This window comes from Acipenser ruthenus, chromosome 4 (genome assembly GCF_902713425.1).
Source record: "Acipenser ruthenus chromosome 4, fAciRut3.2 maternal haplotype, whole genome shotgun sequence".
NCBI classification, from domain to species: domain Eukaryota; kingdom Metazoa; phylum Chordata; class Actinopteri; order Acipenseriformes; family Acipenseridae; genus Acipenser; species Acipenser ruthenus.
Window position 1 is genome coordinate 98,062,734 of NC_081192.1, and position 14,829 is coordinate 98,077,562.

The 14,829-nt window shown below is 35.4% G+C and overlaps 2 protein-coding genes across 15 annotated transcripts in view; one reads left to right on the forward strand and one right to left on the reverse strand.

Annotated features, from left to right (window-relative positions):
• The window catches only part of LOC117399238 (protein AF-10-like), a 98,427-nt gene extending 95,127 nt beyond the window's left edge, over positions 1-3,300 (forward strand). For 11 of the 12 annotated variants that reach the window (XM_059023149.1, XM_059023148.1, XM_059023151.1 and 8 more), the window contains one exon: positions 59-3,300. In XM_059023149.1, coding sequence (XP_058879132.1) covers positions 59-202 — 144 coding nt within the window. In that variant the 3' untranslated portion in view covers positions 203-3,300. The remainder of the gene's footprint in view (positions 1-58) is intronic. The other variant, XM_059023155.1, reaches the window with a different exon arrangement.
• Positions 3,301-3,496: 196 nt separating this feature from the next.
• The window catches only part of LOC117400423 (dnaJ homolog subfamily C member 1-like), a 59,064-nt gene continuing 47,731 nt past the window's right edge, over positions 3,497-14,829 (reverse strand). For 2 of the 3 annotated variants that reach the window (XM_059023164.1, XM_059023165.1), the window contains exons 9-13: positions 8,870-8,989; positions 7,830-7,916; positions 5,343-5,391; positions 4,421-4,896; positions 3,497-3,683 (exon numbers count right to left, since the gene is read on the reverse strand). In XM_059023164.1, the coding sequence (XP_058879147.1) occupies positions 3,615-3,683; positions 4,421-4,896; positions 5,343-5,391; positions 7,830-7,916; positions 8,870-8,989 (801 nt within the window). In that variant the 3' untranslated portion in view covers positions 3,497-3,614. The remainder of the gene's footprint in view (positions 3,684-4,420; positions 4,897-5,342; positions 5,392-7,829; positions 7,917-8,869; positions 8,990-14,829) is intronic. The other variant, XM_034000369.3, reaches the window with a different exon arrangement.

Below are 14,829 nucleotides of genomic sequence, written 5' to 3' on the forward strand. Positions count from 1 at the left end.
GCTGCATTATAAAGTAAATAGCCTTAAAAGAGGTAATTATTTCTCACGTATGTTGAAGGTTTTGGCAACACAGCAGATGACGGTCAAGACAAAGGAGTTGGATTCCCGTTTGAGAAGAGCCCTCGTAGCAAACTACAACAAAGGAAATGGCTACAGAGCAGTAAAGAAATACGGAATACCAAAATCCACAATCGAGCATTAATCAAAAAGTACCACAGAACAAATTCAGCTGAAACGCTTGAAAGAAGTGGGCGTACAAAGAAAATTACAGGTACAGCAAGTAGCAGAATTGTCCAAGCAGCTAAAAAAAATCCAAGAACAGCAGCCAAGGACTTAAAGAAAGATTTGGAAGCATCTGGCATAATAGTGCATGAAAGAACTGTACAAAGGCACCTGAACACAGAAGAGTTGTGTACACGTAGACCTCACTGCAAACCACTTAAAAATAATTTATAAAACAAACCAACTAAAATTTGCAGAGTTAGGAACAGGAATCTAATGCATTCTTCAGCAGAATTCTCTGGTCCGATGAGACAAATAACCCCCCCTCCTCCCCCCAAAATGGACCACAGTATGTTAGGGAAAGCCTTCAATGAAGAAGAACTTGTACCTACAGTCAAACATGGAGGTGGTTCGATCATGATATGGGGGTGTTTTAGCAGTTCAGGGACTGGAGACATTCATGTGATTTGAGTGTCGAATGAATGCAACTATGTATGAAAACATTCTACAAAGTACAAAGAAAAAGGAGGACACACAAAATACTAAAGCAGGGGTGCCAATACTTTTGTCATGAGCAAATACTTATAATGAAATATGTTTTTTGTTAAAGATTATTTGTTAGTGCTAGGAATCATATTTTGCATTTTATTTTATTAAAAATGGGTTAGTTTACTAAATCCTTGTATTTAATAAGCATAGGGTGTGACTGTGTATATATAAAAATATGTAATGTATAATTCTTGAAAATAAGTCATTTTTACTGGACATTTAGCAAAAAAAAAAAGTTTAGGATCCCTAAATTGTAACATGGAATATAAAAACAAAGTATTAATGAATAACAATGATTAAATGCATTTCCCAGGAAAGTAACTACAAAACTGTAAAGTTGTAGCTTCTTATGAAAACTACCCACTGTATGTGTGTGTATGTATATCTGTGTGTGTGTGTATATATAGAGAGAGAGAGAGCACTGTGTACAGAGCTAGACGAGCCTTGGATAAAACAAATCTTTGAAAGGTTTGAATTGCACAGTTTGTACCTCGTTTTTGTAAATATATGTTGTATGTGATTCTTCTTGGATGTTGTGAAGAATTCTTAAAATAACCTCAAGATTTGCTTTGTAATATTTGTACCACACACAGTTGTCTAGTGATTAGAGACAAAGTATTAATTTATTTTTATATATGCAGGGGAATTTTAGTCTCAGCACCATTTTCTAGAAACACAAATGCAGTTAGTTAGTTTATTTTGTATTCATTTTGCCCCGCAAATTTCTGTTATCAATCTTTATACAAAATGTAATTTAAAAAAATCTTGTTATTTCACAATAGTTGTACAAAAAAAAATGTTATCTTTGTATAAAATTCTCTTTTTAAACAAGTTTGTAGAGGCAGCTTTTGCTGATTTGTTAAATCCTGATTTTTTTTTTGTGTACAGCCTAAGGAAATGTTTCTTGGGATAAATTAAAAAAAAAAAAATACTTCTGTTTGTTTTAGTTCTCAGTCTTGTGCTTAATCATCTGTATAACTACAAACATGTCTACCTCTACCCTTGCGCTGTAACTAATTGAGATTCTGCATATCGTACTGGGGGGGGGGGGGGGGATGGTGCTGATGCGTACACACTTGAGGAAATGTTTTAAAGTATTGTAATATGTTGTGATCCTGTGTTAGTATATCTGAATGTGCTATGTGTAGCAATGTGTGGCTCTCAAATCAAAACATTAAGATTTGAATTATGCTTTGATACAATGTGGTCAAATTCAGGAAGTACAAAGGTACCTAATTTCTGCATGACACATCAGCCACAATAGTTAACAGTTTACAAAAACTCACATAACTATTTTTGAAAGCAAGCATGTTGCAACAGTTAGGTTTACTGCAATAGAACATCGTCCCAGAACATTACAGCCGACTAGAAGTTGAATTCTGCCCAGAATTGCATAACCCAGCATGTTGCCTCTGATTTCTCATTGGTTCATGTTCCTACTACCCAATTAAGGCTGGATGAGGTCCTGGAAAGTACCTGATGGGTATTTAGTAATTCTCAGGCTAAGCTAGTAGCAGAATCCAGTATCTCTTCAGTAATAAAGTATCACATCCCAACAGCATGAGCAGAGTAGCAAAAATATGGCAACACATTATTGGGATTCAATGCAGTTTATTTGCTTTGTTTTAACTTTTGGAGAAGTTAATAAATATCTGTACTTCTCCTGTACTCACCCCTCAAGTTTATGTAAATGCTTTTCTCAAAAGTGTGAATTCAGGATTATGACTTCTGAACAGGAAAGGGTATATTCAGAATCCAAAAGACTTAACATTAAACCAAAAACCTGGCGCTGCTGTAATTTCAAGAAAAAAAATTGGGGGCAGGGAGTGCTGATGTTTTGTGGCTGTATGTTGTACTTGGAAGATCATGAAAGCATAGTTAAAAAAGTGATATTGGCTATATTTATAACAAAAGCAGGAAGCACACTATGATAGGAGTAATATTTATTATTTGACCCTGTTCTTTTTTGATTTGACATGGGTTTACAACAAACTTCTACATGCCGCACCAGTGGTGTCATTTAATGGTAATTAAGGAGGGTCTATGTTAATATTTCTGATCTCATGCATCAAAGGCACCAAACTATAAATTAAATGTGCATTGCATTTAAAAGGGTGTGTATAGTGACTTTGTAAGGCACTATCAATAGCTTCACTGTATGAACTTCATGAACTGTATGAACATGTTCTTTGGGTGTCAAAAGTCATTGTAAACAGCCATTCTCTGTTTGGAGATCTACCAGCGCTGAGCCCAAGAAAGGATTGTGATGCATACTTGTCATCTGAAGGGAAAAAGTCACCCAAGGGAAAAAGAAAATTGGTTGATCTAGTTTTATTTCTTGGTTTTGTTTTTTTTAAGATGTAGTTTTACAGTAAAATGTATGCTTAAAACTGATGCTATGTCATGTTCATGAAAGCCTGTATTCTTATTTTGTAAGAGACTGCTGTGAAAGTGTGATAAGTTCAGCATGAAATTAAGTAACAATTCAGGGAACCAATAAAAGAGATTTTTCTTTCTCATGTAAACCTATTTTGCATAGAATACATTTTAAAGTACATTCTTATTACGTAAATAAGACACATTTTGTAATTCTTGTGTTTGAGCTCAAATGAAAACCATGTAATTCTGCCAATTTTTTGAAATCAGCAAAAAAAGGAAATACATCTGTATGCCAATTAAAATAAAAAAAGGTATTCCATTACAAAAATACAGTTTTACACTTAAGTAGATGTTAAAGCAAAATGTGTCACGTTTATTGGTGTTCAACTAAGGCATGTGACAAACAGAGGGAAGTAAAAGGCTTGACACTTTAAAACAAGAGTCCTGGCATTGCATGTTTCAGATCAGCTCGTGGCCTGTTTCCTCTTTTGTACCAATTCCGCCAGTAGCTTATATCGCATCATGGACTCTTCCTGCAAAAGGAAACAAATAAGTGTATTCAGTTATCTTACAAAAATGCTTTGTTTTATAGCAAAAACAATCAAATTTAAGAAGGTTAAAACATGTCCAGACCATACCTTGGTCAAGTGTTTGAAATAATTTAGTTATGTTAGTAGAATTAAAATTAAATCTTATTCCCTGTTAACACTTCTACTGCAGTTTAAACTCCACCACCTTGGGTTAGGCAAGTTTGACAAACACAGATTATTTGTCCATAACCTTTAAACATTGTCATAATATAGTCAGTACAAAAAATAAACTTGGTAATTCCAACTATTGTGCAGTAGAAAGTGAAGCATCTCCAATATATCTTAAAACACACATTCTTCTACACAAAGTGTTTTCAATTTGAAGTTTAAAATGCATCCAGAGCAAGAATCATCGCTGTTATAACAGTTTGCGGGACACATACACCCTGCAATTAAAATTAGGTTTAGCCACCAATAAATCTCAATACGTCCCACCAACCCCCCTCTATCGATTGCACCTAAACGTCATGTCTAGACTAGTTTAATATATTATCAGATCTTCAAGACCAGCACAAAAGGTTTGCTATTTGTCATTTCTAGCACTAAAGTGGCATGCATATTTAATACATGTCATCTTAACTAGAGTATATGAAATACATCAAGTAAGGGAAGATCAGGCATCCTTATTCTGATTAAAACTCAGAATATAGATAACCAGAGGGAAAAAAAAGAAGATATACTTTCGATTTTCCTGGAACACATTTGGCTATCTTGTCCCATCGCTCTGCAGTCCCCTTCGGATACTGCTGCAGGGCCAGTTCAAGAAGTTTCTGCTGGTTTTGAGTCCACACCTCCTCTACAGGTTCGCCTCCATCTTTCCCTTTTTTTTCCTCACTGCTGTCGTCATCCAGCGCCTTGCTATCAAAGTCCCTCTGCCGCCTCCCTTTTTGCTTTTCCTCAGAGTCATCTTTGATCACGACAGTTATTTCTGGGGCCTTTGCCGCTTTTCTCTTGCGATGTCTGATCTCTGTTCCTGCAACATCGGTCTGGTTTCCTCCAGTATCTCTGCGTGTCACTGGATCCTGAGCAGGGTTATCAATCTCCTCCTCCTCCTCCTCCCGCTTTGTGATAATGTCGTCTGGTAAACCTGCTGCTCCTCCTTTGAATCCCTTGGTGGTTTGGGCAGTGGATTTTAGTTCAGAGAACCGAACTGTCCCTAAAAATAATCGTTATACAATCAATGAACCATAAGAGAATATGTATTCCCAAAAGATAAAAATCCTTAAATGTAGGTTGGTCATTTTTGTAGGTATGTCTAGGCTTTGGACAGGGTCCTACCAGAAAGCGTTTCACTTTGCAGGGTCCCTAGAATCTGCCAGCACCAAACACACACTATTTTATTAGATTATTGTCAAAGCACACAAAGAACAATGAACAATTCCGCCAATTGAGCAAAATTCTATTTTGTCATATAGGTTGCACAATTATTTCTAGTTAAGTATGGTGCTATAAATCACGAATTACCACTCTTTAAAACATTTACTTGGTTATTACTATAACAGAAACACCTGTTGTATTCACAGTAAAAATATATGGAAAGCTGATTAATCATACTGTTATTTTACAGCTACGTTTATCTAAAGGAGTCACAAATTACTGTACCTGAAGTGCTGGCAACGCAGTCTTTGAGTTGCTTGACTTTGGAAGTTACCTATATGAAAATCAGATTTGCAAATCAAAAATTAAGTTTGCACAGTACAGGTTTCAAATACAAAATATTGAGGCATAACCCAAATACAAATACTTCAAGGTAGAAAGAGGAATACACATTTAAAACAATCATGTATTTGTACTTTTTTTTTATGCACTTTAAAAAAAAAAAAATGCATACGTAATGATTACTGCAAAGCTGTGCATCTTCTAAACATCTCCGACAAGCACGTTACACAAACAAACCACAATACTGATTTAAAGCATGCTTTTCAACAAAACCCCTTCACATAACAGGGAGGATCAATACTACAACCAAGCCTTTGTTCAAGGCTGGACTTAACCCATTAAAGTTAATCAATGGCATCTTGGGATTCAAATCTGAGGGTTTTATATCCCAGACATTTTCTGTTTCATTATTGTTCACTGGAAAAAGCACTGACTTGAGTTTTATGTAAACAGCTTTATGAAAAGTTTAAAATCAGAAATGTACTACTTTAAAGTATACCACTCACTGCTGTTATGATAAGTTTACATAATTAGTTCATGTTTCAATAGTTTTTCATTTAAATACCAAACAAAAAAAAAAATTATATATATATATATATATATATATATATATATATATATATATATATATATATATATATATATATATATATATACACACACACACACACAATTTGAAAACTGGGATAATGATCATCAAAGTGTAGCAGTCAAATTATATTAATATAAGCATATGGCTCAATGGTTGCAATGAAACATGGCTTTTGAGTAGTTATTTTTATTCAAATTGTAGTTCCTGTATGCCAGTGCAAGTTATACATTTCACTAGAACATACCAGCAATACAACAAAAACAGAAAACCTTAAAATTAACAAAAAATGCAACTATGATATCCACACTGTTTGCTTTTATTGTATTATTCTTACTGTTTATAAAGTTTGCATGTACGATTCCTCTTTCAAAATGTTTGCTCCCAACAATTTCCCCTTTTTCATGAAAACATATCGTTAATTGAAAAAAAAAAAATTATATATATATATAAATAAAACTACAATTATTGTGCTATACTGTGCAAATTTTGTATAGTTATTTAGAGAGGCACGGAGGAAACAGCAATGTGAATGAAAACTCTGTTTTCAGACCTCTTTGATAACATTAATGTTAATGAACAGAATAGACACACCACCACAGCACAGACGGTTACTCCTCAAACTTAATTTACTAAAAGTAGCAGCTGCTACCATCCAGGAGCGAGACACTGGGAACCTCCCTTTGTTTTTTTGTCCCTGCATGCTGATTAAATAGGCAGAAACCTCTAATAGCCAGCCTGTAAGATTCAAAACCAGTTAATCATTTCCTTGTGTTTCTACAGAAAGACAGGACCTCTTATCTAAGTGGGCTCCTCTTTTCTGCAGCCCAGCGTCGGGCACCACACTAATTACAAAGGTCTGTCTGACCCTCCCTGCCTGTCGGTTGTTTTGTTTCCTACCTGAGCCCCATTTTTTCCACGCAGACAGCAAATCCCCTATCAGTCTGTTATCAGGGTTCGTATACATGGGATTTAAAAAGTGCAGAGGAAAGAGGGAATCAGTTTACATCCTTACGATTGCAAGAGTAATGTTACTTAACAAATACGTAATCCGAGCTCTGTCTGTCTGTCTGTCTTTAATTTAGCAAAACTACAGTTCATAAAGTCACATTATGCCAGACACTTTTTTTTTGTGTTAAATACATTTTACGTTTTGCAACTGAACAGATTATTTTTTACAGTCTCTTGTTTATTGCATTTATCCAAGGATACTTTTTTTCTGAAAAATAAATACAAAAACACAAATAAAAATAAATCACCGATAGTTTGAATACATTTAATGATATAAAATCACACAAACAGAATCTTGCAAAATAAGTTCTTTTAAAGCCAGCGCTTTTGCAAGCACATTAGTTATAGTAATTGTTATTATGCGTCAGAGATACACATAGGAACTATTTTGATAGACATATGTTCCTGTGCAACTTAAAATACTTATTGTAACCTACAAAATGGAAACAGAATCGTGTCTGCATCCCACTAGGCTATATTTGACTTGTCATACACCAATAGCCTAATTAGGTTAGACAGAGTGTCAGTCTATGGGACTCCATGGGATGAAAGACAACAGCAATGTATGCTTTGCCACAGTGCCGAGACAGCTTTAATTCACGACTCAGTTTCCTGAAGAAAATCAGCAGGTCAGATGTTTGTCAATCGTGCACACTGGGCTCCAAGCTGCAAAGGAGTGGAACAAGAACTAGGCCTGAAGCTACAAATGCAGCAAGGGTCAAAAGAACAGATGTGGGAAGACTAAGAGAGGCCAGGTGCAGGTAAGCAGGTCAACCAGCAGGAACTTTGATTAAAGTAAACTGAAACTGCCTTTTCTTCTCCCAGAATACCTGATGTAAACAATCCGAATGATTCAATTCATCCTGCACGCCAGCAGCAAGGCCCAGTGAATCAGGAAATGACTGCCATATCTGAAACTACAAATAAACTTGTGCTTTTATCATGTCAACAGCACTAACTACTGGTGAGCCAAGGTTAGGGCTTATTTTTCTTCTTCTCAGATAATACTTCAGCCATAGAAGATGTAGTATTTGAGGTTGGGGAGCTTGTACAATAGCTGTCCCCTAAAAGCAGGGGATAAACTTTAACCACTAGTTTGAAGTCATTGTATGTAGAGTATTTACCATATCTTGCTGTTTAGTCTTAATTCTAAGGAAAATTCATGAAAAATAAATCCTTAGTCTGTTTTTGGTCAAATTGCTTATTTTTCCAAAAAGAAAAGTAATATATTGTTTTGAAATGGGGTGAGACTTTACCGAGTAAGTGTCTTTTACAATGTCTATTTCATGAAGTCTAACTGAATATGGAAGGTGTGTTTGCTAAGGAAAGCAAAGTCAGCTTGTTCAAGGTAACATTTGCTTTGTAGCACAGGCTGAGCTATGAGCTATTTAAATACCTGGGTCAAATTTCTTAATTAGTGGAAACCACCTGCTTCATCCAACAGACCAGGCTCTCCTGTAAGCAACAGTATGTAGACACCAGAAATCTTTAAATATGTAAACTCCAACTTCTACGTGGACTGATCTGACAAATGCTCTTTCACTGCTCAAAAGGGGTTCCCTTTCACAAATTCAAACTGTGGCGTGGTCTTCCTGTGCTCACGTTACAGTAGCACAATTCTCCCAGCTCCAGAGTCCCCTATACAGCTGATCAGTTACAGCTGTTATTTGCCAAAGTAGGAACCCTCTCACATCTGCTTCTTGCTTAGCTAGTTAATGCTTCACTTCCAGGTCTTGAAAGCATTGTAGCCTTTTCTTTCATATACATGCATGTATTATTCTTTCCCAGTCCTGCGCCCCAAATACGTTCTCTTTACACTACTGGTCTTGTTCTGTCACTCATTATACAATGCAAATCCGGGTGAACTCACATCTGCCACTGATCGACCCAAATCGTGAGCAATCTTTTCCCATCGACCCGGGGTCCCCCCTGGGAACTTAACCATACTTCTTGTCAGCTGACTGAGGTCCTCTTCTGTCCATTCAAGTGCCTGCAACAACATTAAACCATTAAATTGCATTGTGTTAATAAAATAATTTTAGGGGGAAAAGTTCTCAATAATTATTGAAATATCGCACTTTCACACAAATATTGTGCTTTTTTAAATGTATTTGTTATTTTTAAAGTTGATTAATGGCAATTGTTTTATTTTCTTGAAAAAAAATGCATGAGACATAGATGAAAATATTAACGCAAAACAAAATGAAAATACAGAACAGTAATAACAACAACATTCAAGATTTGAACACCAAATTATCCAAATGGATGTCTGTTTATTTTTGTCAAATTTAAGGGGCAAATGATTCTTAATTGCTAGTGTAACAGAAGGATTGCGCACATACTGTATGCTGGGGAGTTTCTGATAAAATATCTCAGCAGAAATAGCACAAAGAGTCCTGAAAGGTGGAGAGCTTCATAAAAATAAAAATAAGAACCTGCCAAATCTTTTCTGCGTAACGTATCTGACATCTTCCATTTTATATTCATTCATTTACATTATTTCTGGCTTTTCTGTTTTTGCTTAATTGTGAAGAAACAGTAATTGTTGTTTGTTCTTAATTTCTTTCCGATAACAATTAGACATGTTATTAGGTATTAGTCTATTTGTATTGTCAGGATAATTACTTCAAATTTTACTGTAGTTTTCAACAAAAGCTGTTCTCTTTCATGCTGAACCTTTACACACCAAAATATTTTTTATAATCCTGATGTTTAGAGTTAGTTTTCCTGCTATACAATCACTGCATTTTGTTGTATATTAGAATTAGGACAATGATATAAATCAATACACTATTTGAGAATTGTGATTAGCCTGTAGCCAATATGCAATTCACAGTATTAACTTTAATGCTAATGCTTGATTGTCCTTTAACATTTTCCTGATAGGGCAGTCAACTGCATTATTCGCTATGATCATTTTTAAGTCACTAATTTAAGATTGGGATCTTAAAATCAATTGCTGATACTTAAGTATTTTAAATAATTTACTAAAATAAATACAAAATAAAAAATAAAAAAAAACACACACAACACAGAAAGAAATCACTTGGCGATGTTCCCATGAAGCGGTACAGACATCAATTGAAATGACCACCATCTTAGATAACGCACAGCCCTGCATCGCAGCCCTCAGTACAGAACGACAGCCACAGAGGTGAGCGACCCCAGGGCCCATCTCCACAGTTACTCAAAGCTCCTCGCTGACACTAATCCTCCCTGTCATTCTCCCGCTGTGCACGGACCACGCGGTCATCCGCCTGCCGCACTGCAAGCTTAGCAAGGCCCTTCCTGACTTCTTACACTGCCTCCCCTAATCAATGGCTTGAGTGTGCTCCTTTCACCATGTCCAAATGGCAGCTTCACTCATAATCAGAGCATACTGGCCCTGTTAAAGGTGTTCTCCACAGGCACAACCACTCACTATGCAAGCTACTTTTATTCACAGAGTTCTGTCCTGCAGCTATTTAGAATGGTGCAGATAACGGGACAGAATTTCACAACTAACTATCTGGCTGAATCTTTCTTTACCCAAATACTGGTATTAATATTTTATGATAAATATAATACTTTCAGAAAATTGAAGTTTTGATCTTAACTGTAGAGGTTTTCTGTAAAATGTTATTAGCATAACAAAATATGTTGTGATCCTTTAAGCCTCAAATACCTACTGGCAGTAGTAAGAGGGTATAAACAGCATGCCCTTGCTCTGCTCTAGCAGTCTGTTAAAGATAGATATTGTTATTTTTAACTAACTAGACTTTTAAAAAGTATGTATCAGATTAATTGGTAACAAAGGCATTCTCACAACAATATAGAGGGAAAACATGTCTATAACAATCCGTACAGTATGAACACTAAAGAAAATGTTCAATATCTAGTAAGACTTTCTTTTTAATTGTAAAATTCATTATATTTAAAATTAGGCATTTTGTCGAGAAAATAACATGCATTCACTAAGCACTATCTGGGGATTCATGATTGAATAAATGCAGCATACAACTGATGCTTTGACAAATCTGGAAAAAAGAATTTGGTGGGATAAAAGGGTACCTTTTAATTTTCTAGAAATTTAATTTTACAGCAATAATGATCTTGCAGGTTGTATTTTGTAATTATTATTTTTTTTTTAAACCACAAAAAGATAACAAAACAAAAAAAACCCTCCAAAGCTCTGAATATTGAAATCGGTCTTTGTATTATAACAGAACCCAGCTTCACATTAATCCTCTCCATTAAATTAATAAATGCTGCTTTTTCAAATTAAAATACAAAACCAGCCATAAATGGAACCGATTTAACAATTAATTAGATTACAGCAGCATTTATGATAAAGCATGCCGCCGTGTTTCCAGTTCCAGCAAGCGAGAGGCAGTGTGGCTTTCAGATCATCCACTTGTTAACCATCCTAATGGCAGTCGCAATGCAAGGTGGAATTTCTCATCAGTGGTTAATTGTGGTTTTGGATTCAGGGAAGAGGCGGCGGCAGAGCTCCAGCATAAGCCTGGAGGGTGGTCATAGTGTGAACGCATTCTCCTCGCTTTAATCTGGAGCCAACTGTAGCTTAGAGTGCCAGATGAATGCACAAGCAGACTGTTCGGTCACTGGAAACCATGTGTCCAATATTATTGAAATGAGGGGCCAAAAATCAATTTTCAGCATCGTGACATAATGGCAAAAACCTCATGGAGAGGGGACAGCCGAGTTAGATAGATTTTATTATATATATATATATATATATATATATATATATATATATATATATATATATATATATATATATATATATATATATATATATATATATATATATATATGAAAGACAGCAGGGAGAGGGTTAAAGCCTCCCTGCAGGAAAACATGTGCGGAATGCACATTTGTTTAATTTAATTGTATTTGGCTTTATGGTTTAATTAAATTTGTTAATTGTTTTATTAGTAATTATCCCCTGCACCTGGTAACTATTGTTAAATTAGAACCAGGTGCAGGGTATTTAAAGATAGCAGTTAGTCTGCTCATGGCTGCTGAGTAGAAGGAGGCAGAAGAGGTGCTCTGCTTCCGAGCAGTCCAGAGAAAAACGTAAGCTGTGTAAACTGGTGTGGTTTCTGTTTGTTGGTGTTTTGTTTGGTGGTGAAACGGCTTAGCCGTCCCACTTGTAGTCAGGGTGTTCCAGAGAGTTTAGTTAGTGCTCGTAAAGAGCTAGGTGTTTATTTAGTGTTTGTTTTATTTTGCTGTTTATTAAAAAATATAGCGCATCAGCGCATAAAAAATTCATTCCTGTGTGTCCTGGGTCCATTTTTAAAGGGGCAACGAACCCGTGTGGCAGCGGTTCTTTCACAATATATATATTAGACAAGCATTCAAGTTCTCCATCAGCAGCAGCTTACTATGTGGAGTAAGAGCTCCTGTGTTTTATTATCAGCAGCAGTACCACCACTCACATACCCAATTAAAACCAACTATGTAGAATCAGTGCAGTGAAATACTGGAACCCATTGATATTTTAATATGATGCCAAGGTTGCAGCTCAGCTTATGATCCTTCAGAAATGCTGTTTTTTTGTTTCGTTTCATAGAGATTGCAGTACTGTGCTGAGTAGCAATTGTTTAATGTAGTTGGTCTGGCATGCCTTGATAATGGTACACAATGTATTTATTTACTCTTACACATTTTACAGTGTAGAAACCTTGCATGTTTATTGAAATGCATTTAAGTTTTAGGCAAAAAAATTAATTGTGGCACAGGGTGGGGTATTCTTTACCCTCTGAAGCATTTCTCGACTACTGGCTTTTAAACCACAACATGCAGTAAGCTCATTTTGCCCCTGAATTATTTGAAAATGCTATTATAGGTCATGTTTGAACGTAGAGTTACAATAGGTGCTCTTAGTGGTGGTGTGGAGTGCACTAGGGACAGGAATCACATTTGATTGTGTGACTGGAGGCAGAATTCTGGGAAACTATTATAAAAGTATATTTTAATTTGTTAGTGCAGAAATGCCCAATATACTGATCTGAAGATTGAAAACCTAGTATGTGTTTCTTTAAAACACATTAGGTCTTCTAAACTGAAAAGCACCACTAAATAAACAAAACTCAAAAGTATGCAATTTCAATGGAATTTAAACATTTCTGGCACCGTAACCCTTTGATCTTGTGATTGATTAATTCTACTGGCTTTGAAGAGAAGGGGATATATTGTTGATTAACAAATCCACAGTTGTGCTACGAAACCGCAGAAAACTGATTCATTAACTAAAACACAGTTGGAACAATTCAACAGAAAAGAGAATACCATTTTATTACGCAACAATCACTTCAACAATTAGTTAATGATAGTATTACACATTTCAAACGTATCACTTAGAAAGGGGCTTGCGATTTCTGTTTAGCATTCCATATTGTTTGCTAAAAGTAATACAATTATATATTCATTTTTATTGCACATTTTCTGGACAGGTTCAGGAACAGCAATCATCACTTCGTAAATCTCCATCAATTACACAGCCGTTACATTTAAACGCAATTTTGGCCTTTCTTTCATTTAACCCCATTGTTCAAACAAGCTTACAGTCCATTTAGATTTACTTATCAAATCGATCGCTGGCAATGATATTTAGTTCTTTTGATAAAACGATTCAACGCTTATAGTATTATACTGTATTCAGATAGTAAATGAAAACATCCCAGGATTAGCTATTAGACTGTTTGTTTATGTTTTCATTTCACGACCCTGACTGGCACTTTGCACATTTTTTAAAATTAAATAGATACCTATCTAAAGATGCACTAAAATGCACCAGACTTTTAAAATGTATCTACACCAATCCCCTACTGTAACTACACATATGTAAAACCCTAAAACCAAGACATCATCATCATCATCAATAATAATAATAATAAATAAAAAGTCATTTAGCACTAAACTCTTCATCCACATCACAAAGCAGAACTTGTATTGAAGGTTACCTATATCTGAGCACGACCCTAATCTTTGTAAAAGAACATTTCTTTCTAAATCTCATTACAACACATTAAGCGGCTTCTGTCCGTGGCAGCCAATTATTTTTGATGGTGCAATTCTCTTCGGATCAGCCTACTAGATGGAGCTGCATTGTGTTTGAGGTTTTCTTTGTGCTGTGAGATGCAATATAAAAATTGATACTGAGGTTTATTTGTTTCTAAATGAAGAACCTAGATTACGGTTTCTAAGCCTTCATTATAATAACTGTGAAAGTAGTTACTGTTCATTTTTGCTTCACTGCTGCAAGACATTTTGCATTGCTAAACACTTGCCAAGAACATATTTGCTAGTTCTACATAAGAGTCAAATCCTTTTTATTTTTAGGCTTAGATCAATGTAAAACTGTTTCTCAATGTTATACAAGATCATAATGCAGTATAAAAAAAAAAAAGTCTCAAAAGTTTTTTTTTTTTTTTTTTTATTCATAGAAATACTTCAATTGTAAAATTTCCATGAATTCTCCTCATCTCACGTCAGTAAAAAATAAAATAAATAAAAGTTGTGAATTGTAAATAATGCTTGGTAGAGGACTAGCAATTCATTTTGTTACGGGGCACTTAGGAATTCAGTGACAAGATCACCTGCAGGGCTAGCAGTTAATTATGTAAAACAGGGTTAAGATCTGTTCTTGCCAAATGGCAATGGGAATTTGCTCACATTTTAACTGGAGACAGACAACGGCAGCCACAATACCACATGGTAAATATGCATGTAATCAGCTGCACTTTGATTGGCTCTCAGGGCCAAACTGTAAAAGAGTCATGCATTATTCACCAAAGTACTCAATAAGATGTGCTGCCTTTTGATGTT